The 26,340-nt window shown below is 47.0% G+C and overlaps 2 protein-coding genes across 6 annotated transcripts in view; one reads left to right on the top strand and one right to left on the bottom strand.

The window, feature by feature from the left end:
- The first annotated feature begins 10,437 nt into the window (after window positions 1-10,437).
- Window positions 10,438-14,574, top strand: CCNI2 (cyclin I family member 2). The gene is made up of 3 exons (XM_023197985.2): window positions 10,438-10,863; window positions 12,271-12,345; window positions 13,779-14,574. The coding sequence occupies exons 1-3, from the start codon at window positions 10,438-10,440 to the stop codon at window positions 13,989-13,991; spliced, it is 714 nt and encodes a 237-aa protein (XP_023053753.1). The 3' UTR covers window positions 13,992-14,574.
- Window positions 13,739-26,340, bottom strand: part of SEPTIN8 (septin 8) — a 27,022-nt gene continuing 14,420 nt past the window's right edge. For 2 of the 5 annotated variants that reach the window (XM_023196323.2, XM_023196330.2), the window contains exons 5-10: window positions 25,965-26,126; window positions 25,281-25,377; window positions 24,934-25,102; window positions 24,614-24,746; window positions 24,280-24,470; window positions 13,739-15,115 (exon numbers count right to left, since the gene is read on the bottom strand). In XM_023196323.2, coding sequence (XP_023052091.1) covers window positions 14,950-15,115; window positions 24,280-24,470; window positions 24,614-24,746; window positions 24,934-25,102; window positions 25,281-25,377; window positions 25,965-26,126 — 918 coding nt within the window. In that variant the 3' untranslated portion in view covers window positions 13,739-14,949. Of the gene's footprint in view, window positions 15,116-18,913; window positions 21,733-24,279; window positions 24,471-24,613; window positions 24,747-24,933; window positions 25,103-25,280; window positions 25,378-25,964; window positions 26,127-26,340 lie in introns of those variants that run through there. The other 3 variants (XM_023196334.2, XM_023196338.2, XM_023196328.2) reach the window with 2 other exon arrangements.

Here is a 26,340-nt window from a genome sequence, read left to right as displayed (position 1 = left end):
GGAGGCTTTCCGAGTCCATCTCCTAGGACTCCAGACAGAGGCCGCGCGTGCGCAATGCTGCCATTCTGCTGCGCTAGAAATGCGGCCCGCACTGACGCGGAGATAACCTGGCAGCCCCGGATTGGGAGTAGTAGCAGCTCTTAGGCCCGTCTGCTGGCCCTTGCAATACCCGGAATGTTAAAATCAGTAATAGCAATTGTACATTTTCTCTCATCCGAAGAGTTAAAGACCTCACCTACTTGACCTCGCTTGATTGCTAACTTCCTCATGACCTGCCTTACCATTAGAAAGTGAGCTCTTAAGGAGGTTGTTTAGTATTTTCACATGTATCTCCAGAGCCTACACAGAGCCTGGCACAGAGTGGGATTTTTATACGTGTTGGTCAAAGAACCAATGATCCGTCCATCCTCTTTCCAGTCCACTTGAATGTGTAATGGGCAATTCAAGTTAGTCATGTCCAGAATTGAAATCTTGATCTCCCATCAATTGCCCCACTACCCCACTCCACCCCCATTAAAAAATTAAAAAGGGCTCCCTCTCATCCTTCTCAGACTTCCTTCGTCACAATATGTGGGAGCTTAATTCCGACAACTGCTCAGGTCAAAACTGCAAGCTCTTTCATGTGTATGAATATTCTATCTTTAAATACAGCCTGTTGTATCTGTCTTCGTAGTGGAACCATTTGGCCACTTCTCCCACCACCATCGTCTCTCACATGCATTACTACAATCGCTCAGAACTGGTTTCCTTGATTGTGTCCTTATCCCCTTTCAGTGTGCTGGACAAGAGCCAGAGTGCTGGTGCTAAAACATGAATCAGTTCTTCTCTTTTCTCTGGTCAAAACCCTCCATTGATTTCCCGTCTTACAAAGCTAAAGCCACAAGCCCTACAATCCTCCCTCTTGCTTCTTCTGCACCAGCCCCACCTGGCCTCCTTGCATCATCCAACATTCCCGTCGTGCTTCCATCTTAGCATGCAAGGGCTGTGAGCTTGCAGTAGGAACTGATGAAAATAATGGTAAAGCATTTTACATAGTGCCAGTGTACTGTTCTACATGCTTTCTTTTTTAAATTCATTTAATCCACACAATAACCTTTTGAAATAGATACTGTTTATTATTATTTTACAGATAAAGTAATTGCGGCACAGGACTATTAAATAACTTTTCCAAGGTCATACATACAAACAATGACAGAGTCCAGGTCCAAACCCAGGCAGCCTAGAAAGCTCTTTCCCTAAATAACCACCTGACCCACTCACCTCCTCCAGAAAGTCTTTGTTCACATAATCCCAGTGAACCCGAATATGATTTCCTTATTTAAAATTCCAACCTTCAGCCCCAACTCTTCTTTTTTTCCCTCCCTACTTTATATTTCTCCATAGTACCTACCACCATTCAATATTTTATATATGTACGCACATACAAGCTTTACTGAGATATTTACACACCATACCATACAATTCACCGATTTAAATTGTAGAAGTCAATAGTTCCTACTATATATGGAGTTGTGCAACCATAACCTAGAACATTTTTATCATTTCAAAAAGACACTCTACACTCATAAGCCACTCCTCCTTGCTCTCTGCAACCCTCCTCCCACCCCACTGCCAATATTCCAGACCTAGACAACCCATCGATCTACTTTCTCTCCCTATGGATTTGCCTATTCTGGACATTTCATATAAATGAAATTACACAATATGCAACCTTTTGTGAGTAACTTCTTTCACTTACAATGTTTTCAAACTTTATCCCTGTTGTAGCATATATCAGCAATTTGTTACTTTTTATGGCTGAATAATATTCCATTGTATGGCTATAACATGTTTTTTACCTATTTGTCATTGATGGATATTTGGTTTATTTCTACCTTTTGCCTATTATGAATAATGCTGCTACAAGTTTTTGTATGAACCTATGTTTTCCTTCCTCTTGGTTACATATCTAGAAGTAGAATTGCTGATCATTTGGTAATGCTAATGTTTAACATTTCGAGGAACTGCCAAGTTGTTTTCCACAGTAGTGCACCATTTTAAATTCCCACCAGTAACATGTAAGGTTTACAATTTCTCCACATCCTTGCCAACACTCACTTTTGTGTAAAGTAGTATCTTGCTGGAGTTTTTATTTATTTTCATTTCCCTGATCATAATGATGTTGAGCATTTTTTTTTTCATGTGCTTTTGCAATTTGTATAACTTCTTTGGAGAAACGTTCATTCAAATCCTTTGACCATTTTATTTGTCTTTTCATTATTAAGTTGTAAGAGTTCTCCGTATATTCTGAATGCAAAGCCCTTTTCTTTATTTATTTATTTTTTTTTTTTTGAGACGGAGTCTGGCTCTGTCACCCAGGCTGGGGTGCAGTGGCCAGATCTCAGCTCACTGCAAGCTCCGCCTCCTGGGTTTACGCCATTCTCCTGCCTCAGCCTCCCGAGTAGCTGGAACTACTGGAACTACAGGCGCCCGCCACCTCGCCCGGCTAGTTTTTTGTATTTTTTAGTAGAGACAGGGTTTCACCGTGTTAGCCAGGATGGTCTCGATCTCCTGACCTCGTGATCCGCCTGTCTCGGCCTCCCAAATTGCTGGGATTACAGGCTTGAGCCACCGCGCCCGGCCTGCCCTTTTCAAGTATATGACATGCAAATATTTTCCCCCATTCTGTGGGTTTTCTTTTTACTTTATTGATATCGTCCTTTGAAGCACAAAAGTTTTAAATTTTGATCAAGTCCAATTTACGTATTTTTTCTTTTGTCACTATGCTTTTGGTACATATATAAGAAACCATTTCCTAACCCAAGATCATGAAGATTTACCTAGAGTTTTATAGTTTTAGCTATCACATTCAGGTCTATAATCTATTTTGTGGGGTTTGTTTTTGTTGTTGTTTGTTTGTTTTTTGTTTTTTGTTTATGAGACAGAGTCTTTTTCTGTCACCCAAGCTGGAGAGCAGTGGCGCGATCTCAGCTCACGGCAACCTCTGCCTCCTGGGTTCAAGCGATTCTCCTGCCTCAGCCTCCTGAGTAGCTGGGATTACAGGCATGAGCCACCACGGCAGGCTAATTTTGTATTTTTGTAGAGATGGTTTCTCCATGTTGGTCAGTCTGGTCTCAAACTCCCGACCACAGGTGATCCACCCACCTCAGCCTCCCAAAGTGCTGGGATTACAGGCATGAGCCACCATGCCTGGCCCTATTTTGAGTTATTTTTTGTATACAGTGTGATGGAGGGATTCAAATTCATTCTTCTGTATGTGAATATCCAGCTGTCCCAGAACCATTTGCTGAAAAGACTATTCTTGTCTATAGCCATATCACCCTGAATGAGCCTGATCTTGTCTGAGAAAACTATTCTTTACCCCATTGAACTGGCACCTTTGTTAAACTGATCATTAATGCAAGCATTGGTTTCTAGACCCTCAATTCTAGTCCATTGATGTATACTCCATTCTAATATCAATACCACACTGTCTTGACTACTTTATGTTTGTAGTAAGTTTTGAAATTAGATAGGGTGGGGCCTCCAACTTTCTTCCTTTTCAAGATTGTTTTGGCCATTTTGAATCCCTTGAATTTCTTTAAGAATTTCAGGAACACTTTGTCGATATCTGCAAAAAGACAGCTGGAATTTTAACAGGGATTATGCAAAATATATAGATTAAATTGGAGAGTATTGCCATTTTAACAATTTAAGTCTTCCTACCCATGCACACAGAATGTCTTTCCATTTATTTAGGTTTTCTTTAATTTCTTGTAGTGATGTTTTATAGTTTTCATTGTATACATTTTACATTTTTTGATTATATTAATATTTTTCCCAAATATTTTATTTTTTGTTTGTTTGTTTTTTGAGATGGAGTCTCAATCTGTGGCCCAGGCTGGAGTGCTGTGGCACAATCTCGGCTCACTGCAAGCTCCACCTCCCTGCCGAGTTCAAGCGATTCTCCTGCCTCATCCTCCCGAGTAGCTGGAATTACAGGCACCTGCCATCATATCCGGCTAATTTTTGTAACAAATATTTTATTATTTTTATGCTGTTGTAAATGAAGCTGTTTTTTAAATTTCATTTTCAGATTATTCATTATAGTGTACAGAAATAAAATTGACTTTTATAGTACAGTGATCTTGTACTCTGCAACTTTCCTAAACTTTTTTTTTAGTGGATTCCTTAAGATTTTCTATATACGGCCGGGCGCGGTGGCTCAAGCCTGTAATCCCAGCACTTTGGGAGGCCGAGACGGGCGGATCACGAGGTCAGGAGATCGAGACCATCCTGGCTAACACGGTGAAACCCCCGTCTCTACTAAAAAATACAAAAAACTAGCCAGGCGAGGTGGCGGGCGCCTGTAGTCCCAGCTACTCCGGAGGCTGAGGCAGGAGAATGGCGTAAAACCCGGGAGGCGGAGCTTGCAGTGAGCTGAGATCCGGCCACTGCACTGCAGCCCCGGCAACAGAGCGAGACTCCGTCTCAAAAAAAAAAAAAAAAAGATTTTCTATATACAAAATCATATCATCTGCAAATAAAGACGATATGATTTCTTTCCAAGCTGGATGCTCTTTCTTTCTTTTTCTTACCGAATTGCCCTGGCTAGACTCTCCTGTACATTGTTGAACAGAACTGGTGAACACAGACATTCGTGTCTTATTCATGATTTCAGGTGGAAAGCATTTGATCATTTACTATTAAGTCTGATGTTATCTGCAGGTTTTTCATAAATGCGCTTTACACCGGAAAATTTTTTAGTTTGTGGAGTGTTTTTTATTATGAAAAAGTGTGTGATTTTGTCAGATGCTTTTTCTGATAAAATGTGTTTATGTCCTTTATCAGATACATATTGATTTTTAGATGTTAAAACCAACCTTGTTTTCTGTTCTGGCGCTCTCTCTCTCTCTCTCTCTCTCTCTCTCTCTCTCTCTTAGAGCATCAGGGTGATACTTGCCTCGCAGAATAAGCTGAGGATAGGGAGCAAGTTCTTCTTAGAAGGGTAGTAATTTCATCACAAAGGTCCCACCTTCATGATGTCTGAGAGCCCCAATTTCCTCCCAAAGGTCTCATCTCCAAATACTGTCACATTGCAGGTTAGGGTTTCAAAATATGAATTTGCAACAGGGTGTGATAGTTCAGTACTGTAATCCCAGCACTTTGGAAGGCTAAGACAGGAGGAACACTTGAGGTTAGGAGTTCAAGACCAGCCTGGCCAACATGGCTAAACCCTGTCTCTACTAAAAATACAAAAATTAGCCGGTCGTGGCGGCACGTGCCTGTAGACCCAACTACTCGAGAGGCTGAGGCAGGAGACTCTCTTGAACCCAAGAAGTGGAGCTTTCAGTGAGCCAAGATGGCATCACTGCACTCCAGCTTGGACGACAGAACGAGACTCCGTCTCAAAAAAAAAAAAAAAAAAAACAAAAAAAAAACAAGAAAAAAAATATGAATTTGGGAGGGACACAAACATTCAGTCCATTACACAGCCCTAGCAGACTTAATACAATTGTTTAGCCCATTCACATTTAACGTTATTATTGATAATATTAGATGTAAGTATCCCATTTTGCTTTTTGTTTTCCCTTCCTTCCTCTCTGCCTCTTTCCCTTCCTTCCTTCCTTCTTTCCTTCCTTCCTCCCCTCCTTCCTTCCTTCCTTCTTTCCTTCCTTTCTCCTCTCCTTCCTTCCTTCCTTCTCTCCTTCCTTCCTTCCCTCCCTGCCTCCCTCCCTCCCTCCCTCCTTTCTTCCTTCCTTTTTTGAGATGAGGTCTCACTCTGTCACCCAGGCTGGAGTGCAATGATACAAACACGGCTCACTGCAGCCTCAACTTCATGGGCTCAAGCCATCCTCCTGCCTCAGCCTCCTAAGTGGCTGGGCCCACAGGCGTGAGCCACCATGCCCTGCTTTTTTTTGGTAGAGATGGGATCTCTCTATGCTGCCCAGGCTGGTATCAAACACCTGGGCTCAAGCAGTCCTCCCTCCTCGGCCTCCCAAAGTGCTAGGATTGCAGGCGTGAGCCACCATGCCCAGCCTGCTTTTTGTTTTTTAATATGTCGTATTGTCTTTCTGTTCTTCTGTTCCTCTTTCACTGGTTTTTCATTACGTGAATCTTTTATAGTTTAACATTTGAATTTCTTTAATTATTGGTTTACTATTTTTTAAAGTTATTTCCTTGGTGGGCCCAGTGGCTCATGCCTGTAATCCCAGCACTTTGGGAGGCTGAAGCAGGCGAATCACTTGAGGTCAGGAGTTCGAGACCAGCCTGACCAACATGGGAAAACCCCGTTTCTATGAATAATGGAAAAATTAGCTGAACACAGTGGCGTACACCTGTAATCCCAGCTACTCAGGAGGCTGCAGCAAGAGAATCGCTTGAACCCAGGAGGCAGAGGTTGCAGTGATCCAAGATCGCGCCATAGAACTCCAGCCTGGGCAACAGAGCAAGACTTTGTCTCAAACAAACAAAAAAGGCTGGGCACGGTGGATCACACCTGTAATCTCAACACTTTGGGAGGCCAAGGCAGGCATATCACAAGGTCAGGAGTCTGAGACTCGCTTGGCCAATATGGTGAAACCCCGTCCCTACCAAAAATACAAAAATTAGCTGGGCATGGTGATGGGCACCTGTAGTCCCAGCTACTTGGGAGGCTGAGACAGGAGAATTGCTTGAACCCAGGAGGCAGAGGTTGCAGTGACTGCACTCCAGCCTGGGTGACACAGCAAGACTCCATCTCAAAAAAAAAAAAAAAAGCTCTAGGGCTTCCGATATAGATCTTATCAAAATCTATACTTCTGATTTATAATAATTGAATTCCAGTGACATATATAAATGTAACTCCTGGCCGGGCCCAGTGGCTCACGCCTGTAATCCCAGCACTTTAGGAGGCCAAGGTGGGCGGATCACCTGAGGTCGGGAGTTCGAGACCAGCCTGACCAACAAGAAGAAACCCCGTCTCTATTAAAAAATACAAAAATTAGCTGGGCGTGGTGGCACATGCCTGTAATCCCAGCTACTAGGGAGACTGAGGCAGGAGAATCGCCTGAACCTGGGAGGCGGAGGTTGCGGTGAGCTGAGATCGCGCCATTGCACTCCAGCCTGAGCAACAAGAGTGAAACTCCGTCTCAAAAAAAAAAAAAAAAAGGAAAAGAAAAAAAATGTAACTCCCATATACCTCTGTTCCCTCCTCCTCTTTTTGTGCTATTGTTATAGAGATTATACTTACATATGTTATAAACCAAACAATACTTTGTTATAACTTTGTTATAAAATTTTAAGTATTTTAAATATTCTAAAGTAGCCGAGAGAAGAAAACAGAGCCAAGTTTGTATTTATAGAGTTTGTAATATTAATCTTTTTATTGACTATTTCTTGTTCTCTTCCTTGTTTCCTGTGGATTCAAGCCACCATTTGGTGTTATTAGCATTTTATATGATTCAGTTTTCTCTCCTTTCTTAGTGCATACAAATCATACTTTTTTAAAAACTTTTGTTGCTGGTTGTCCTACAGTTTGCAATATACATTTATAACTAATTCAAGTCCACTTTCAAGTAACATTACACTGCTTTCCAGGCAGCACAGGTACCTTACAACAAAGTATTCCTAATTCTTCCCTCCCATGCCTGGTATCATTGTTGTCATTCATTTAACTTATCCATAACCTATAATCATCAAATACATTATTATGATTTTGAATAAATGATTATTAGATCAATTAGGAATAAGAAAAACAAAAGTTTTACTTTACTTTCACTTATTCCTTAACGTTCGTTCTTCATGTAGCTCGAAATTTATGACCTACATCATTTTCCTTCTCTCTGAAAAATTTCTTTTAACATTTCTTGCAAAGCAGGTCTACTGGTGAGAAATTCCTTCAGTTTTGTTTGTGAAAGTATTTCTCTTTCACTTCTGAAGGATAATTTTGTTGAATACAGAATTCTAGGCTGGTGGGGTTTTCTCTCAAAACTTTAAATATTTCACTCCACTCTTCTTGCTTGATTTCCGAAGACAAGTCCAACGTGATTCTTATCTTTATCCCACCTTATCTTATTCCCACCTCACCCTACCCTGCTCCTGCTCCCAGCTTTGCTCGCTCTTTCTTTCTTTCTTTCCTTCCTTCCTTTTTTTCTTTCCTTTTTTTTGAGATGGAGTCTCCCTCTGTCACCCAGGCTGGAGTGCAGTGGCATGATCTCAGTTTACTGCAACCTCCACCTCTTGGATTCAAGTGATTCTTGTGCCTCAGCCTCCTGAATAGCTGTGACTACGCCACACCTGGCTAATTTTGTACTTTTAGTAGAGACGGGGTTTCACCATGTTGGCCAGGCTGGTCTTGAACTCCTGACCTCAAGTGATCCTCCCACCTCAGCCTCCCAAAGTGCTGAGATTACAGGCCAGCTTCTTTTGAGATTTTTTTTTAATCTTGATTTTCTGCAGGTTTTTTTCAAATTTTATTTTAGATTCTGGCATATCGCGTGATACTGAGATTTGAGGTATGAATGATCCTGTCACCCAGGTACTGAGCACAGTACTCCATAGTTATTCAACCCTTGTCCCCCCCCTCCCCCCCCGCTCTGGTAGCCCCCAGTGTCTACTATTGCCATCTTTACATTCATGTGTACTCAATGCTCATTTATAAGTGAGAACATGTAGTATATGATTTTCTGTTCCTGTGTTAATTTGCTTGGGATAATAGCTTCCAACTACATCCATGTTTGCTGCAAAGGACATGATTTCATTCTTTTTGATGGCTACATAGTATTCCATGTTGTATATGTACCACATTTTCTTTATCCAGTCCACCACTGAAGGGCACCTAGGTTGACTCCATGTCTTTGCTACTGTGACAAGTACTGTGATGAACATGCAAATATATGTCTTTATGGTAGAACAATTTATTTTCCTTTTGGGTATATACCCAGTAAAGGGACTGCTGGGTTGAATAGTACTGTCTTAAGTTGCTTGAGAAATCTCCAAACTGCTTTCCACAGTGACTGAATTAATTTGCATTACCACCAGCAGTGTACGAGCATTCCCTTTTGTTCTCTGTAGCCTCACCAGCATCTGTTGTTTTTTGACTTTTTAATAGTAGCCATTCTGATTGGTGTGAGATGCATTACTCTGATGATTAGTGATGTGGAGCATTTTTTCATGTTTGTTGACCGCTTGTATATCTTCCTTTGAGAAGTCTGTTCATGTCTTTTTGCCTGTTTTTTGATGGGGTTGTTTTTTGCTTGTTTAATTAAGTTCCTTACAGATTCTGGATATTATGACCTTTGTCAAATGCATAATTTGCTAACGCTTTTCTCCCATTCTGCAGGTTGTCTGCTGACTCTGTTGATAGTTTCTTTTGATTTTCTACAGTTTAAATAGGAATGTCTAGGTGTAGTTCTTGGCATTTATCTTGCTTAATGTTCTCAGAGCTTCCTAGATTGTGGTTTGGTGTTTGGCATTAATTTGGGAATATTCATTCTCAGTCGTTATTGTTCCACATATTTCTTCTGTTCCTCTCTTTCTTGTCCTGCTGGTATTCCCATATATTTTTAATATGCATTTAATGTAATGAATTTTTTAAACAAAATATAACTTAGGACCCAGGCATGGGGGTGTGCACCTGTCTCAGCTACTTGGGAGGCTGAAGTTGAGGGTAGCTTGAGCCCAGGAGTTTGAGGTTGTAGTGTGCTGTGATCACACCTGAGAATAGCCACGGCACTCCAGCCTGGGCAACATAGCAAGACCCACCCCTAAAATTTATGTGTGTATATATATACATATATATGATTTGTATGATTTTCCTTATTATACGTTTATAGCTATATATGTATGTATAGATACATAAACAAATATTTTATATATATATATGAATGAATGAATCACCTTGTGAGGGAAGTAGTATCACTTTTTTTTTTTTTTTTTTTTTTTGGAGAAGAGGTAGCCAAGGCTCTGAGAGGTCACGACACATGCATGAGGTCACACAGCGCGTCTGGAATTCCATTTCAAGCCTGTCTGAGGAGGGCGCTCTCGCTGTTCCTTTGCCTGGTCTTACGTCCCCAACTGTGTAATATGAGGTAAGACCCAAGGTCTGCGGCCGGGAGTCCCGGCCTAAGGCTAGCGCAGTCTCCAGCCGCCCCACCCGCGCAGGGAGCACTGCCGGCAGGGTGGAAGAGGCGTGCGGTAGGCAGCAGCGGGGATGGAGGGAAGGGTGGGGGTCCACCGCCCGCCTGTGCGCGCCCTGTCCTGCCGCGTCCTGGGTGCGCGCCGCGCACCTGCGGGGCGAGTGCCCAGGAAGCACGGCCCGGTGCGCGAGGGGTAGCTCCACCGGGAGCGTTGTGGGTGGGGCCCGTCGAGCCCGCCTCCCTACCTCCCCCGGCGGCGCCCCAGGCTGCAGTGTTCGGGGCGCTGGGTTATAAAATGCCGGGTTAAGCAGCGACTCAGACTTAGGATCCCGCTCACGACATGGCCTCGGGCGCTCGGTTCCCGCCGCAGCCGTCTAGCTCAGAGGTCAGAGCAGTCCAGAGCCCAGGCGGGCGTCCAGGCGCCGGCCTGGAGGAAGCAGCCCTGGGCGTTCCTCTCCCGCCGTCTCCGGAGGCCCCTCTGCCTCCGAGCACCCGGAGCAGGCGCCCTGGGACCAGCCAGCCCGGAGCGGCTTCCCTCCACGCGGCGTCCGCGACAGTCCCCCTGTGGCCCCAGCGCAATACGGCGCCGGCCGGGAGAACCGCAGACCCGGTCCCCGCCGCCGTCCCAGAGCAAGCTCCGCGGCCCGCTCCACAGTCCCTCAAGCCGCGCAACCTGGAAGGCGTCCTTGACGAGCGCCGGCTGCTCTGCCACTTGCAGCTGGCCCAGGACCGCGAGGCGCGCCTGTGGCGGGGCGGCAAACCCCAGGTACCCGTCCCTGCTGTGTGGCCCTCCTTGCGCGCACACGGCAGGCGGATGTGGCCTCCACCTGCACCAGCGCTCCGGTGTTCTGCACCTGGAGGCCGGGCGCTTCCCCAGGTGTGGCCCCTCAAGAGAGGCACGAGGCTAGACCCACCAGCTTCTCTCTAAGAGGGCGTCTTGATAGCAGGGACTTCGGAAGAGGGCCTGTTTGAATCAAGGAAAAGCGAGCCCGCGGGGTGGGGGTGATGGGTGAGCCGCTGCGCCAGCGGGGCGCTTACTCCCAGCGGGCCTGCAGGGCAAGGGACTTCTCACTGCCCGCTGGCACCTTAAGCAGGAGGCTCCTGCTGCTGGGGGACCAGGAGTGGCCGCTAACGACCTTCCTCGCCCCACCTGCTCTTCTTCCTAGCGGGATGAAATCTGCAATGCCTTCGAGGGAGTCGTGCTGTGGCTCCTGAGGCTTCAGAACATCTTTTACTTCTCTCAGTCCACTTTTAACCTGGCCCTCACCATCTTCAGCCGCCTCCTGATTTCAGTGAAGGTAGGGAGGCCTCTGAGGGACGGTGGCAGATGGTGAAAGAAGAAACTAACCTTTGCTCCCCATTCCTGCTTGAGAGGTGAGGGGTTCCAGATGCTTAAACCAAGGTGTGTAAACTAACTTGCTTCCAGTGGTAGAGCTGGTTTTGGAACCTCTCCACATCCCACACTGGCTGTCTCAGGGTCCTGTGGTCATCAGGGTCGGGGCTTGGGGAGCGTGAGAGGAAGTAGCTGGGAAAGGGCTTCCTGTGGAATGAGGTAGGATGTGCTTGTCTCGACCTGTCGAGGGCAGCTTGAGGCTAGGATGAGACTGGGTTCCCTGAGAAGCTGCTGTATTTCACCTCCAGTCAGTCCCGAAATGAAGGAATACTGCCCAGTCATCTGCAGTTCTGAAATCAGGAGCATCCTCATTGGTCAGATCTAAAAATGGCACTAACATTCTGTCTTGTGGAGAAATGGAGCCTTTTAAAAATGGAAAAAAGCTTATTAAAACAAACGGCTGGGCGCAATGGCTCATGCCGGTAATCCCAGCACTTTGGGAGGTCAAAGGGGTGGGGGTGGGGGATCACCTGAAGTCAGGAGTTCGAGACCAGCCTGGCCAATATGGTGAAACCCTATCTCTACTAAAAATACAAAAATTAGCCAGGCGTGGTGGCCCGTGCCTGTAGTCCTAGCTACTCAGGAGGCTGTGGCAGGAGAATCGCTGAAAATCAGGAGGTGGAGGTTGCAGTGAGTCAAGATCATGCCACTGCACTCCAGTCTGAGCAACAGAGTGAGACTCCATCTCAAAAAAGTATATTAAAAAAAACAAACACAGATGCTTTTCCGTTTGTTTCTGGCATTCATATTCTGCTCAAATGTGTTTGTTCCATACCGCAGGTAAAAGAGAAATACCTACATTGCGCCACAATTACTTCCTTGAGGCTTGCTGCAAAAGTTAATGAAGAACAGGAGGTATGCATCCTTGGAAGTCCACACTGGGCTGCACTTCAGGTATAGGGGTGTAATATTGGAGGACTCCAGTTTCATGATAGGTCTGTGCCCTTCATGTATGGTGGATGTTTTGGAAAAGTCACCAACTTGCCAGCATCTCTGCTGTCCCTTCCATCGGCTTGTCAGACTTTGAGACCCCCACAAATGAACAAGTAGAACAGCTGAACTGTCCTGGCCCACCAAACCTAGAGACCTGAACTCTTGACAGATACATATGGCCTCACTGGTTGATGCCAGATGCTACCTCTCTCTAAACATGGGCATCTGGTGTTGAGCAAGGAAAAAGGCCTCCCAAACCATGTGACCTCACATCCACCCCAAGCAATTATGTCTAAGAAAGCTGCCTGAGACTTGAGGACTTGGCTGTGTCAATGAAGCTGGTCTTTGGGAACTCTGGGACCCCTGAGAGGGACAGGAGGGCCACGTGCTGGGGGTAAAGTACAAGGGCCCATGAGTGCTTCAGGCATGCCTGAATGGCTGAACTGCACTGTGCCATCTGTTCAGGAGGAGATCATCTCCTAATACCCTTTCCAAACTTTCCTACCTCCCTCCAACTTTTCCCATTTTGGGGATGGTGAAATCACTGCCATTGCCACAGGGGTCACCCTTAGCTGATCTCTGGGTCTGATGAGGCAGGGAAGAAGTTGTGTGTCCAATTCCAAACCTTCAATAAAAATGTTTTAAACTCCTGTTTATTAGAATAGAATTAATGCCCACGTTGCTTTTGTCCAACTAAAAATCAAGTGACCCTTTTTCTGGATGTTATAGTAATACTTCTGTCTATCTAAAAACATAGGATCAAACCTTTAATATACTTGGTACTTGAATGTTTACTCATAGACAAGTCTCATTAGTCCTTCTGTGGGAAAAGCCATAGATTTGCCAGAACTGAACCACCTTCCATCAAGGTTGAAGGAAGTCTGCAGTTGTGATGCTGAAAAACCCATAGGAGGTTTTATCAATGTGTCTATCTGTACAGACTAGGAAGCTCAAAAGCATAGTTTTTTCTGTATGCCCAGTACCCATGGTAGGGATCAGGAATAGGGATAGGCAGAACCCATGGCTCCTGGAAAGCTTTGGGTGAGTTCTTGCAGCTGAACAGGGGAGATGGCACAGCCCCAGCCTCCAAAGCACTGTTGGGTATGAGCTAGTATGTAGTTGGGGGATCAAGACCTGGTTTCAGAGGGGGACCATGTAATGTTCACTACAGAACCAGCTGAGGATTTGACAGATAGCCAAGATCTGGTTTGGTATTTCTTTCAGAAGCATTTTCTGTGGCAGGCCACAGGAAGACACCTCCACTAAGGTCATGAATGCCCAGTCCCCATGGATAAGAAAACAAAAGCTACTATGACATGATGTAGGGCTTTGGCCTCTTTATTTTCTTTTTACAGTTTATTCCACAAGTAAAAGACTTCATAAAGCACTATGGCTCTGACTATTCCCCGAATGAGCTGCTAAGGATGGAGCTGGCTATTCTGGACAGACTGCACTGGGACCTCTATATTGGGACGCCGCTGGACTTCTTGACTATAGTGAGTAAGGAGGTGTTTACAGAGTCTACCCTCAACTCGTTTGTGCCTTTGGAACAGCTGTTTACAACATAGGACGGCAAAGCACAGGCGTGTACACGCCCTTGCACATGCACCACAGTGAGGTGACCCACAAGGCTCATGACATACGGGAGAGTGAAAAGGTATCTTAAATCCAACACAGTTCCACCAGACTCCCACTTCTAAAGGACATTAAATTAACTTTACAAAGATTTTTAGACGGCACTATTATGGTTTCTCTTTTAAATACACACTGCAAAAATATTTAACTTTCCATTCTATGAATACTGTACATAAATATCTGTCTGCTTTTGCTACACTTTACACACATTCACTTAGCTGTCTTTAGTCAACTACACACAATCCTTATTGAGGCTTTAGACCATATTGATCTGGCACTTAAAAAAATATCATACATTAGTTTGTATTTGTTTTAGTTGGGGGAATGATGGTCATCCTTAAGGATATGATTCTGTTAGTAAGGCAAAATTATGCAACGTGGAAATCTCATGGGGTTTTGGTTTGTTATGAAGCATGAAGATTAAATTACTAAGGGCTGTTTCATTATGAAAACTGGCCACTGTTGCCAAGTTGCAGAGTTTCTTATGATAAGCAGATACAAGTAACTTTTCTGCTACCTTGGTCTTGAATAGTATGTTTCCATTTTTCAGAATGGAAACATTGTCATCTAGGTACTTTCCACTGATAACGATGATGTCACAAAGTAGACTCTTCTTTTTTTTTTTTTTTTTTTTTTTTTTTTGTCTCTGGGGTGGAAGCTCAGCTTGGCCACAGAGTGGGCATTAAGCCTCAAGCCCCTTACGGAGCCATGGATAGGAATGAAAAGGGTTGGGCAACATTTGATGTTCCCTGATGGAAATTCAAATTGTTTGCACTTCTGGTCATTGATATATGAAAAGTATGGGGTTTTCTGTTCTAACATTAAAAACCATGATCTCCAGTTCCATGCCCTGGTGGTCCTGAGCTGGCCCCATGTGTTGGAGCTGCTGCCTCAGAGGAATCCTTCCCTCCACGTCGCATCCCTGACCAGGCAGCTGCAGCACTGTATGGCGGGCCACCAGCTGCTGCAGTTCAAGGGCTCCACACTGGCCTTGGTCATCATCACCTTAGAGCTGGAGAGGCTCATGCCCGGTTGGTGTGCTCCTATATCTGATCTGCTAAAGAAAGCACAGGTAGACATCAACTTTGCCCCAGACCAGGCTCTGTGTTTTGCCCCTTTAGCTGATGCACTCTGACCCCAAAGGGGTACCCTTTCCCCTTGTGGCCTCTGGAAAATGTTCTGGCCATAACCCTGGAAAGAGTCTGCCCAAAGGCTAGGCTTTCCACACTTGGCCATGCTGTATGCACTAGAGATGGGACATGTGTTCTCTTCACTGGACCAATGGGAGTGGTCTCTGAGAGTGCTAGAATCTTTATCTCAATGGGAGCCCTTGTAGCCAAGAGGACTGGGGGGTCAGGGGGATGTCTGGCTTAGGAGGAAGCAACCCTGAGCTTAATACTGGGGAGCATAAATGTTAAACTCCTTCACCTCTCCTTTGTACGAGCGTGTGGTACCAGGTACAGGGGTACCATGAGGCAAGCATTCTCGGGGCACAAGGAGGAGGGGGAGGTGTCAGAATCCCTCAGAACAGATAGGTTAGGATGGAATGCATGGTTAAACTAATGACAACTTTACTGAGGTTGGAAATGGATGTCCCTGAGATGGCAGGATTAGTGGTCCTTAGTTGGGTGGTTGGACCTTCCTGAACTTGCTTCATGCTAACATTTTGGCACTCAATTGCCAATTTCTTAGAATGTATGATGGTTCTGCTTGAAGATGGCCACTCTATTCTAATACAGGTTGGTGATATGCAGTACAGCTGCTGCAAGGAACTTGTAACACAGCAACTGAGAAGTTTTCAGTCATCATCCTGCACAGACAACTATATGTCACCTGCCAACCAGCCGCTCTGCCTCCACCCTGGGGCCTTCAGAGCATAATGTGAAAACTCCTTGCTTGGACTACCATGAGTTCTTTGGCTTGTTATTAATCCTGTAAAAAGGGAAGGTGGCTCTGGAAGAGCAACTGAGAAAAAGTTCCCAACTAAGCCCTTGGAAAAAAAATAAAGTGAGGAGGGGAAAGGCAGGCTGGGGTCAGTAGAGATCAGGGTGGTCTGATAGACTATGACCCTGCCTTCCCTTTTTCTCCTCTGGGCCTGAAGCCAGGGAGTATGAATGAATGTTCAAATGGCAGCTTGTTTTTCCTTCCTTCTCCAGCAAGGGTTGGCATTGGCCCCTGAGAGCACTGGAATACGAGACCAAGAGGCAGGCCTGGCTCAGGGCTGAAGGGTTGGGGCTAGTTCTGACCAGTTCTTGCTGCTTTACCTGCCAGAGCTGGCCAGGTCCTTCCAACTTCCCAGGCTTATCCCAAACATATATGCGGTGCTTCCAGTCCCAAACTACCCTGCCTGCAACTCCTAACATGGGACAGTCTCTGCAGACACATTTACCTGACCATGGCCATGACTTATGTCTTCTTTTTACAAGGACTGGATTATAAAGTATGCTTTGTTTAATGTAACTTGAGCAAGCTTTAAGCATATCTTTCCTTTGTTACTCTTAAGCAAAGTGTTTTCAGTTATTAGTTTAACTAGAGGGATTTTGTGCTAACGAATGGGTATTGTAGGCTAACACCTGTGATGGAAGGCACAGCTCTGAGTGCTTTGTTGGGATGAGCAGGTTCTGAGGCCAAGCCTGCTCCAACCACAGTGCTGCCAGGAGGAGGAGCCAGCTGCTTCTCTCAAGCTGTGCTACCACAGAGCCATTCTCTGAGCAGGAGAGTGCAGCTGACACAGATGCCAGCTGGGGCTGTGTAAGTTGTGTTGGGGACATGAATGACTGAGCTACACATTCAGAGGTGGTTTGTGAAGTCTTCCACTCTGAACTATGGTGGCTGTGTGTGTGTGTGTGTGTGTGTGTGTGTGTGTGTGTGTAAATGTGCTAAGCCATGGTGTGGGAAGGGAATGATCTACTAGGTGCAAAGTGGTCAAGGGCTAGATATACCATAATTGTCTATATTATAGAGTTAGTATACATCTCTATTTTTTCTTGACACACTTTTGCTTGCTGGAGCTTTTGTTAAAATTAAACTTTAATTGCTTCCAATCCTGTATGAATCTTATTTTGAGCTACCATGCATTTAGGCTTGTGAGAGTCAGATATATGTGGAACACTATCTCCTAGGTCATATCAAGAACTCTCCTCTAGTCCAGAACCCATCTTACAGATGGAGATGCTGAGGCCATGCTGCTCACAGCTTCCAGTGGCGGCCGTGAGTGCCCTCTGCCTCCTTCCAGTGTAAGTGGGACCACAGTGCATAAGGCAGGAGGACATCCCGAGGGCCCATACCAGGTTGGGTGTCCCGGGCTTTGGGGAACTGCTGGAAGACATCTGCTGCTTAACCAGGTGGCTCTGGATGTGAGCTAGATTCCGAGAGCTATTCCAACTCAACCTCTTGGAGAAAGCAGAGGGTAGACCTGTGAGTCCCAGGACTGGGATAAGAGACAACCTTCTGCTCTGACTTTCTGTAAATGATAGAACTCTTCTATAGGGAAGCTCACTTTTGAATTGCCAAAGTCCCACTTGTGGATTTTAAAAAGTCTTATCTGCTTTTCAAGCTTGCCTTGAGGCCCCAGATCCCATCCTATTTCCCTCTAATATTCTTTTCTGACATTAGGAACTCCTATCCCACCTCAACTCAGAGATTGGGAAACACTTCTCAGGGAGAAATATGGATACAATCCATTTTCCTTTTGACCCCACCTATAGAAAGGCAGGGATTGGTGAAGAAAATGGAGATGGAAAAAGCTCAGCGGCAGATGCTATGGCAGAAAGAAAGGTAGGTGGGCTCAGGGAGGGGGCATCATAGACCTGTCTTAAACTTGTCCAAACAGCACTTCCCTGAAATGAATGAGCCAAGTCATTTGATGATGTTTCCACCACCTAGGAGACCCTCCTCCCTCTGGCTTCCTGGAAAGTCTCTGTACTTCAAAGGTTGGTGAATACTTTGCCTCCCTGCTGCCTGCCTTCCCAAAAGTAGAGCTGAGCTATGCCTGCATTAGGGATGTGTTCACACCACTCTTCCTGCAGGGATCCCCGTTTTCTCATTTTGGTCTTCCCAAATCTACCTAGTGCTCAATGGAGAAAGCTCCTTAAAAAAAGAAACCCACGTACTTTTTACCACCTTTCAACCACCAGTCTGCCCTTCCTCAGCCAAACTTTTGCCTGTCCCCTAGGGCTATCTACCTCTAAAAAACAGTCTCAGGTCCACCAGCCCACATCATCAGGCTGCGTACTTTAACCTGGCCACACTTCCACTACTCTTCCATCATTCCATTGAGATGCCAAGGAGCAGCTGTAGCTCAGGAATTAAGGGTACAGATTACCAGCATTCAAATCTCAACTCCAGTTACTTGCCGTGTAACCTTGGGTAATTAATTACTTAAACCTCTGTGTTTCAGCTATAAAATGGGGATGAATGGTCCCTAATCATAGGATTAGGATGAGGATTAGAGGAGTTAATGCATGTAATGTGGTTCCGAGCAGTTCTGACACTCAAATATTAGCAGTCCCATGGGAAGCCTTTTTGCTAAGGAGGAACGCTCCTCGAGGGCAGGTGCCCCTTTTCTCATGTCCTGCACCCAGTTGTCCAATAAAGATTCGTGGACCACAGACTGCACCTTTACCTTTCTGTGACTTTCCTGTGACTCTTCCCTCCATCCCCCACCTATCCAAGAGCCTTTCACAGATGCCTGTAGCAGGGTTTCCTATTAAAACAATTCCTACAGAAGTAGATCAACCTCCACAAAATTCAAAGAACAGACAAGCTGTATTTTACCACAGTTGTAGCAGATTAATGGGCTCAGGAAACTTGTTAAATCAGAAAAGCTACTGCCCAAAAAAGACACCACAAAAACTCAAAATAAATGCAAAATTTAATGGAAAAAAAAAATGAGTACAAAGTGAATGGAAAAGAACAAAAACAGTCAATGCAGGAGTAAATGAATTAACACGTGAAGCAATTTTAGAAAAGCATGTTAACATAACAGACTAGCAAGCCACACTCGGGCCTCGTATCCATGAGCCCCACTTAACAGGGAGCCCACATTTAGACATACACAAACATATATGCAGTCAGTATGCACAATTACAAACCACCTAGATCAGGTTACCCACAACTAGAAAGACCATATATCCCCATTGGCCTGGGACAGGTCTGGTTTATGCCTATTGATCTGGTGTAATTAATAGCATCCCCTTTCTCTCTCAATAGTCCCAGTTTGGACAACAAATTATATGGTGATTCTTCTACCCCAAACAAACATGGTTTATGAAAGACATGATAGTAAATGCCAACATGATCCTGTAAGACAGCCCTATTAACGCCAACAAATAACAATGAGAAAAAGAAGGGTAAATGAGACCCTGCAGACAGGGTCACATTCTATGAGAGCTAACTTATGTGGCAAGTTTTAAGCTCACTTTATGCACCGTTTAATTTGGTCTCAGCTAAAGATGACAAAATTCCAAACACAAACAGCAGGGGGAGAGGTGCAGTGAGGCTTGCTAGAGGGACCTGTGGAGGCAGCTCAGACTTGAGAAAACGCAAGTCTGTCAAGTGTCCCTGAAGATACCGGGAAGGCTTAGGCCCACAGGCAGGCAGCCAGCCACGAGTATGGCCTTTCAGTATACCCGGGATGCAACCCGCAGGCCACAATGGACGAATGGCCAAATCTGCACACTCCAGAGCCCCAAGTTGGCCCATGAACCAGGAATTCTCATTTCTTATGTGTCCAATGAACCTGCTGGGTCACCAGGCCTCATCTTCAGAAATATGTCAGCTGAGAGAGGCTATCTTAAAGGTCATGCTCTGACCCAAATGCATACTTTCAGACATAAAATTACCCTAGAGATGAGCCACTGGCAGCCCACATTTGCCCTGGATATATGCCAAGTTTACCTTTTTAGATACCCTCACTGAAGCATCAGTTTTCAGTTGCAACCAGACGTGGACTTACTGTGAAGCTAATGAACCTTAATCTTCAGGGCCCCTTCCAAGACCCTGTACCTAATTTTACATTAACATTGTTTTTCTTAAAGAAGTCTGTCTAAATAATTCAAGCTTTCAGCCCCACAAAATTTAGATCCACCCCGGTCATAGCATAAAAACTTGGAGAATTGTCACTAGAACCTGCTCTGCTGCTGGAGCATGGAGCCCCTCATAGGTAAAGGCTGCCTCTTCCTGGCCGTGCCTCAGTGGACGTACACAGCTCACCCGTCCGCCTCTCCCTGAGCAGAACATCATCTCAGGAAGGCAGGAGGAAGCCAGGACTTGGTCCTGGAAATCAATAATGCAAGCCAGGCAGAAAGGGGGAAATGGTCATGAGAAAGAAGACAGGGGCATGAAAAGCAAACTACCAACTCCACAATAAATTAGCACGGCTTCCTGAGGCTTCCAGCCAGGGAGTATGCTAGACTGTGAGCTCCTTGAGGGGAGCGTTGTGCATTCCTCTGGGTAGCTCCAGTGCCCAGCACAGTGCTTCAACATTAAAACTACCCTCCCTTTCGTCTAGTCATTTTCCATCTCCCATTTTACCAGGCCATATTCTCAACACTGACATTCTCGGTGGCTTGTAAACCAACAGGAGCATAAAAGAATCAAAGCTGCTAGTACTTCCTTAAAATGTTCCCCTTTAGAGTGCAGTTGAAGGGGAAAGCTCCTTTGCTGCTCACTTTTCCCCTCATTGTCTGTATACATCAGACACCTTCATCTCTTCACCCTGTGACCCAGCCAGGAAAGAAGCAATGACTTTGAGGTAACAACCTTTTTCCCACTGAGTACTCTTTGCATTTGGAATATGCAGGATTTGCTTGGGAGTCTTAAATGGAGTCAAACACTTAACACACATACGGAGTTGGTCCCTGTTTACAGGTAGCATCTCTGGGGCACAGACAACTGCTTTGGGCTGCTGTTCCATTTACATTCACAGTAAAAACACTGGACATGGTTTTGTTCATATTCCAATTCCATCCACAAAGAAATGCCAAACACTGTCATTACAGGAAGTTTATTACCCAGCTCTCCCTGTATATATGATAGGCATACTTTATACATAAGAAAGGTTTAGCGGTATTTTTAGTTTTTAAAAATCAGGAAATCTGTGTTACTTATGAAAATAATGGGAGAGGATATTATTTGTCTTGATGCTGGTGCCAAAATAAATACTTAGAAGTGTTTTAAAGTTATTAAAATTAAGCTCTAGGTTAGAAAAATTAAAATGAGGGGAACTGGGTGAATTTTGCAGCATGTATACCAGACCACGCAGCTGCACCTAGGGCACCACATGAGTTGCCATCTCCACGCTGAACAATTAGGCCTAGCATCCCGGCTGGGGCCTTCGCTGGAGCGGCACATAACAGCTCCGTCAGGGAATAGTGACACTGTAAATGGAAGACCAGCCACTGGCTCTGAAAAAAATAAACCTCGTCAGTTTTGGATTCCAGCATTCCTGGCTTTTACGTGTTTGCATAGAGAGGGGTGGCCCGCCAGGCCTGGGGCAGCCTGGGGCCAGGGTCGGGTAGGGGAAAGCAAAGCTGTAAACACTGGAGTCTGTACCGGCTCCCAGTCCGTCCTCACACCATGTTATGGGAGAAGGGTCACAAGGTGTAACTCAAGCAACTTAACACATGAAAGTCTAAAGTCCACTCTTGACATGTAAGTCTGTACGTGCGTTAACTGAAAAATAAAAATAAAACAAACAGAACAAAAATAGACACATTAAAAGATATGCAGACCAAATCAAACAGAAGCAAAAGACAGCAAGATGGACACTGCGAAAGGGCAGTCAGTTTGGCATTTGTGACGAGCAAAGCAGAGAATTCACTTCTGTTTGTGGCGTCCCAGGCTGAGGGTCAAGATCTGATTCAGAAGAAATTTTGCAAAAAATTTGGATTCAAATTTAAAGAGTAAGTATAACCAATCAAAACCACTCAAATAAATGGTCATGAAAAACACCCCTGCCCCCATTCCAAAAATGCACTCCTGACTCACACTAGTCCCTTGACCAGGGCGGCAGGAAGGAGTATTCCCAGTCACCCCACCTACCCCACTCCTGGCCTCCATAGGGTCGTCATGGGAAGAGAGTTTTCTCTCCCAGGGACCAAACTGACTGAAGCTTTCTAGCAGGTCCAGAAAACAGGGAAGACCTGTTTTCCAGGCCCTGGCCAGAGAACATATCATGGAGCCCTGGCCACATGGGAAAAGCAGGGAGACCAGACACTAGTGACAAGCCCCCACCCCAAGGGCTGTGCTGATGTCCTTTCAGCCTGCCTGCACCCACCTTCACTGGCTCTCACACGCTGAGCTGGCCACAGACCCTTGTCTACAGTTTCTGAGTGGTTTCTCCACAGCTTATTTCCTAGGGAATCCTGGCTATCTTTTCTTTAACAAGATGGCAGGAAGCAGAGCAAAGTCACTTTGGGTGCCAGCACCTGGGTCATAGACTTCCACCCCCTCCCAGGAAAATCCTGCTTTCTGAGCTGCCAGCTTGCAATCTACACAGGTTCCAACTCGCAGAGCCCCAGCGCTCACCAAGCCGAAAGATGGGCGTGGGAGTGGGGCTGGAAGCAAATGCAGAGCAGAGGGGAAATTCATGGCTGAGGGGAGTGTGGGGCTGGGGTCCTCCCTGGGGACAGGTAGGGGCACATCTGTCCCAGCACTGTCAGCTGGGGTAGTGCCACCAGGCATCAGGATGAGGGAAACTACAAAATGGAAGAGGGTCTGTCCTGAAGCAGAGGACAGACCTTAGGACTGAGAATTGGCAACCAGTTCTGAAATGCCTGGTTCTGTCCCCGTTTCCTCCAGCAAGAAGTCCTTTGAGTTTTTTTCCTTGGTATGTGTGTGCCTCTGTACATGTGTGTACTGTGTGCTGGTAGATATGTGCCTGAGACTGTGTATGTGAGACGGGACAGGAGAGAAGGACAGTGTGTGTCACATGTGTATGCACATGTGGTTAGGAAATGCCATATTGGGGGTGGGGTGGGGGCAGGGCTAACACCAGAAGAAACAGCCCAGGGCCACAGCTAACTATGCGCTTCATGGCCCTAATGGCTAGGCTTCATTGCCACCAAGGAAGGAAGGGCCAGCGCATATACACCCCCAAATATCCCAGGAGGAAATGGATCCCAAGAATGAGGGCCAGGATGGGTTCACCTGCTTAGTTCCTGGGTTGGTAAGAGAAAGATGGTACCCAAGATAGGCCAGGGCAGGGAGAAGGAGGGATGTATGGAATCCCCATAGTGTGACATGGCATGGCTGTGAATGAGATGGGTGGACGAGGGAGAGCCCCAGAAGCCAGAACATCTGGACTCCAGCTAAGGGTGTGGAAATAGGCTATGAGGATCACCAGGGAGAAGTGACTCAGAGTTGTCCCCACCTGGCCATTCCGTTGACTGCACTCCTGGTGCTGGGAAAGGCCTCCCTGCCATCCAGTCTTTCTCTCCTGTCTGCACTCTGCAGGAACAACTCCAGCCTCTACTTGAGGGGCAGCTCCTCTCCCCAAAAGAAACCACAGAGGCCCTGTGGGAAGCTGCTTTCCTCCCTTTAGCGCTGCGGACCCTTCAGAACAGCTGTGTGGTGACCACAGTGTCCAGGAGGCTGGTGTTGGCTGGCGCGAGTGCCCACGGTTCTCTGTCACCACCTGCCAGCCAATACAGGCCCCACACCACTGCCCCACAGACTGAGGAGGGATGCGCCACAGCTGTCCAAGCAGAAACCACTGCAGCTTTTGGAATCTGGTCAGCTGGAGATGCTGACATTCCCAGGTCCTGTCCCTCCTCTGGCCTGAAAGACCATTCCCAGCATTCCCAGAGCCCTGCAGCTCTGCCCTTTCCGGGCTGCTCCTCGCCCCTGCAGCCCCACCTTCACTACGCTGCAGCAGGGCCACAGCTGCCAAGGGGGCTACAGGAGAGCGAATGGGTAAGCAAGAAATGGTGGGGACGGGGGGGAAGAGACGGAAGGGGGAAGAGGAGGAGAGAAAAAGGGAGAGGGAGGGGTAGCACAAGATTGCCTGTGCAAGCAAGAGTGCATGACTATGAGAGCGATCCAGATCGCGAGACACTGGATCACTAGTGAAGGAAAAAGAAAGGCAACCAAGAAAGCTGGGGAGAGAGCCACTGAAGATGAGGGAAAACAAAACAGGAAAGGGGCAAGAGAGGGCGGGAGAAGAGCGAGAAGGGAGGTGAGGGACAAGAACGAAAGCAAGAGCCGTGGCCTGCCACCTACTTCTTCTTGTCCTTGTCCTTCCTCAGGGGCTGCTGTGAGGTGGCATGCAAGGCCTGCGACTGCAGGGCCTCCACCGCAGCCTTCCGGCGATTGAAGGCATTGGTCTCCTCCTCCAGTTCCCGGCGTTTTTCCTCCACCTTGCGCTTCTCCTCCTGGTGGACCCGCTTCAAGTGCTCAAACTTCTCATGGAGCTGGCAGCAGAAAGGGGGCAGAAGATGGGGGGAGCAAGAAGAGGAGGGCTTGAGCCTGGGCCAGGAAGGCACCCCCACCTCTACCCTCAGCCAGGCCTTCCCTCCCTCAGCATCCCCACCCCAGCCCCCAGCCTGGCACATACCTCCCTTTCCTTCTCCTTCAGCTCCAGCTCTGTCTCCTTCACTTTGTTGACAAACATCTGTCTCATCTCCTCCTCCTTCCTCTGCAGCTCACTCAGGAATTCCTTCCTCTTGGCCTCATATGTCTCTTGTAGGCTGTGGAGACGCACAGAAGAGAGGCCAAGGATGGGATATGGAGGAATAGGGTAGGGCAGAGCCAGAGAGGTAGAATCATGTGGGCACGAGGGGTAAGAGGATGGTGGGGTCCCCCAGGGAACAGATGCCAGGATGGTGTGTCTGGCCACAGCTGTGAAGACAGGCTCACTCTGGCTCAGGCTGTCACCTGAAGGGCTGGCTGTCACCATCGCTGTCCTGAAAGCCCATCTCCTCCAACTTGCAGCGCCGGTAGAGCTCGTAGTGCCGGCTGTGGGTCTGCTCGCGGAGGTCTTCCATGTTCACCCGGATCAACATTTCCCGCAGCTTCACGAAGTCGCAGTGATTCTCATTCTCCACTGAAAGCAGGGAGCCGGTGGGGTATCAGGCAGGCATGCAGGCGGGCAGACTCCAGAGTCAGGGTGGGCACACAGGTGCGCATGAGGAAGAAACAGCACAGGGTACTACAGGCAGCAGGGCAGGCCAGGGGACACAGTTCTACCCACAGCTGGGGATGCACTTCCCATCCACACTCACCCTGCACCACTCCCCAGGGGTACTGCCGCGCTCGGACCAGCTTGTTCCCCACCTTCACCTCCTCGGTGCTGCCCACTACGGCGAAGGGCAGATGTGCCTGGAAAGGGGCCCAGGTATGCGTAAGCCCGGAGTTGACACAGGCTAATGGCAGACTCTCCCTCCCTGCCCTTGGGTCCTAGGGAGGGGCAGCCAGACCTGAACAAAGGCTCCAGGGCCAGATGCTTGCTTCCTGGCTCTCCTCTTGAGAAATGTCCCAGAACTCCAAACAGGGGAGTGGGCTGAACCCTCAACCCCCTCCCTGGTGCTCCTGATTCTCCAGGCTGTTCTTTCAGCCCTCAGGCCTCCCAGAGGCCATTAGAGCTCCCTGAAAGGACCTGTGAGCCTGGCTCCCTTCCAGGTTCCCAAACCCTTAAGCCTGCTCAACTCCTTCCATTTCCAGGCTCCTCCATGAGTCCAGATCTTATGACACCCAAACCTGGGGTCCCCAGTGTAGGCCCACTATCAGATTCCTCCTGTCCCCTGCCCACAGATGTAGGACTGGCCAGCTCCAGATGCCCACCCTTCTGTCCTGGAGAAGCTAAGGCTGGAATCCTGGGGAACAAGAGTCTCCTGGGGCTGTGTCAGATCTGTGCCGGCTCCTCACCCTCTGGCCCCAGGGCACTGAGGCCCTCGCCCAACGCTCACATTCATGACTGCGTTAATCTCTGCAACAGCCTCGTCATCCGTGGGAAACTGGTAGATCTGGACCCCGTTGCTGACCAGCTCGCCCATGATCTTGATCTTGAACTTGTGCAGCTCGCTCTTGGAGATGGTGTCAGCCTTGGCGATGATGGGAATAATGTTCACCTGACAGGATCAGGGGAGAGGACAGCAGGCTGGTTGGCTCTTTTGAGCAATGGTTCCCATGCCATGCCCAGGATATGGCTAGCCATGCCCAGGCCATATCCCTGGGCAGGGGGAAGGAGGCCAGAGAGATGGAGCCACTCCCACAGGCAGCCATGGTGCAAACCCAGCCACCTGTGGCCATTCTGATGGGTTTCAACAATTGTCTGCAGTGCTT

This window comes from Piliocolobus tephrosceles, chromosome 4 (genome assembly GCF_002776525.5).
Source record: "Piliocolobus tephrosceles isolate RC106 chromosome 4, ASM277652v3, whole genome shotgun sequence".
In the NCBI taxonomy this organism is placed as follows: Eukaryota; Metazoa; Chordata; class Mammalia; order Primates; family Cercopithecidae; genus Piliocolobus; species Piliocolobus tephrosceles.
The sequence above is the reverse complement of the archived record's forward strand: the minus strand, read 5'-3'. Positions and strand labels throughout refer to the sequence as shown.

Bases quoted from the DNA above. Each gene is read 5' to 3' on its own strand.
- CCNI2 (XM_023197985.2), top strand. From the start codon at position 10,438: ATGGCCTCGGGCGCTCGGTTCCCGCCGCAGCCGTCTAGCTCAGAGGTC. The intron at 10,864-12,270 runs GTACCCGTCCCT...TCCATACCGCAG, and splicing joins GGCGGGGCGGCAAACCCCAG to GTAAAAGAGAAATACCTACA. The intron at 12,346-13,778 runs GTATGCATCCTT...TTCTTTTTACAG, and splicing joins AAGTTAATGAAGAACAGGAG to TTTATTCCACAAGTAAAAGA.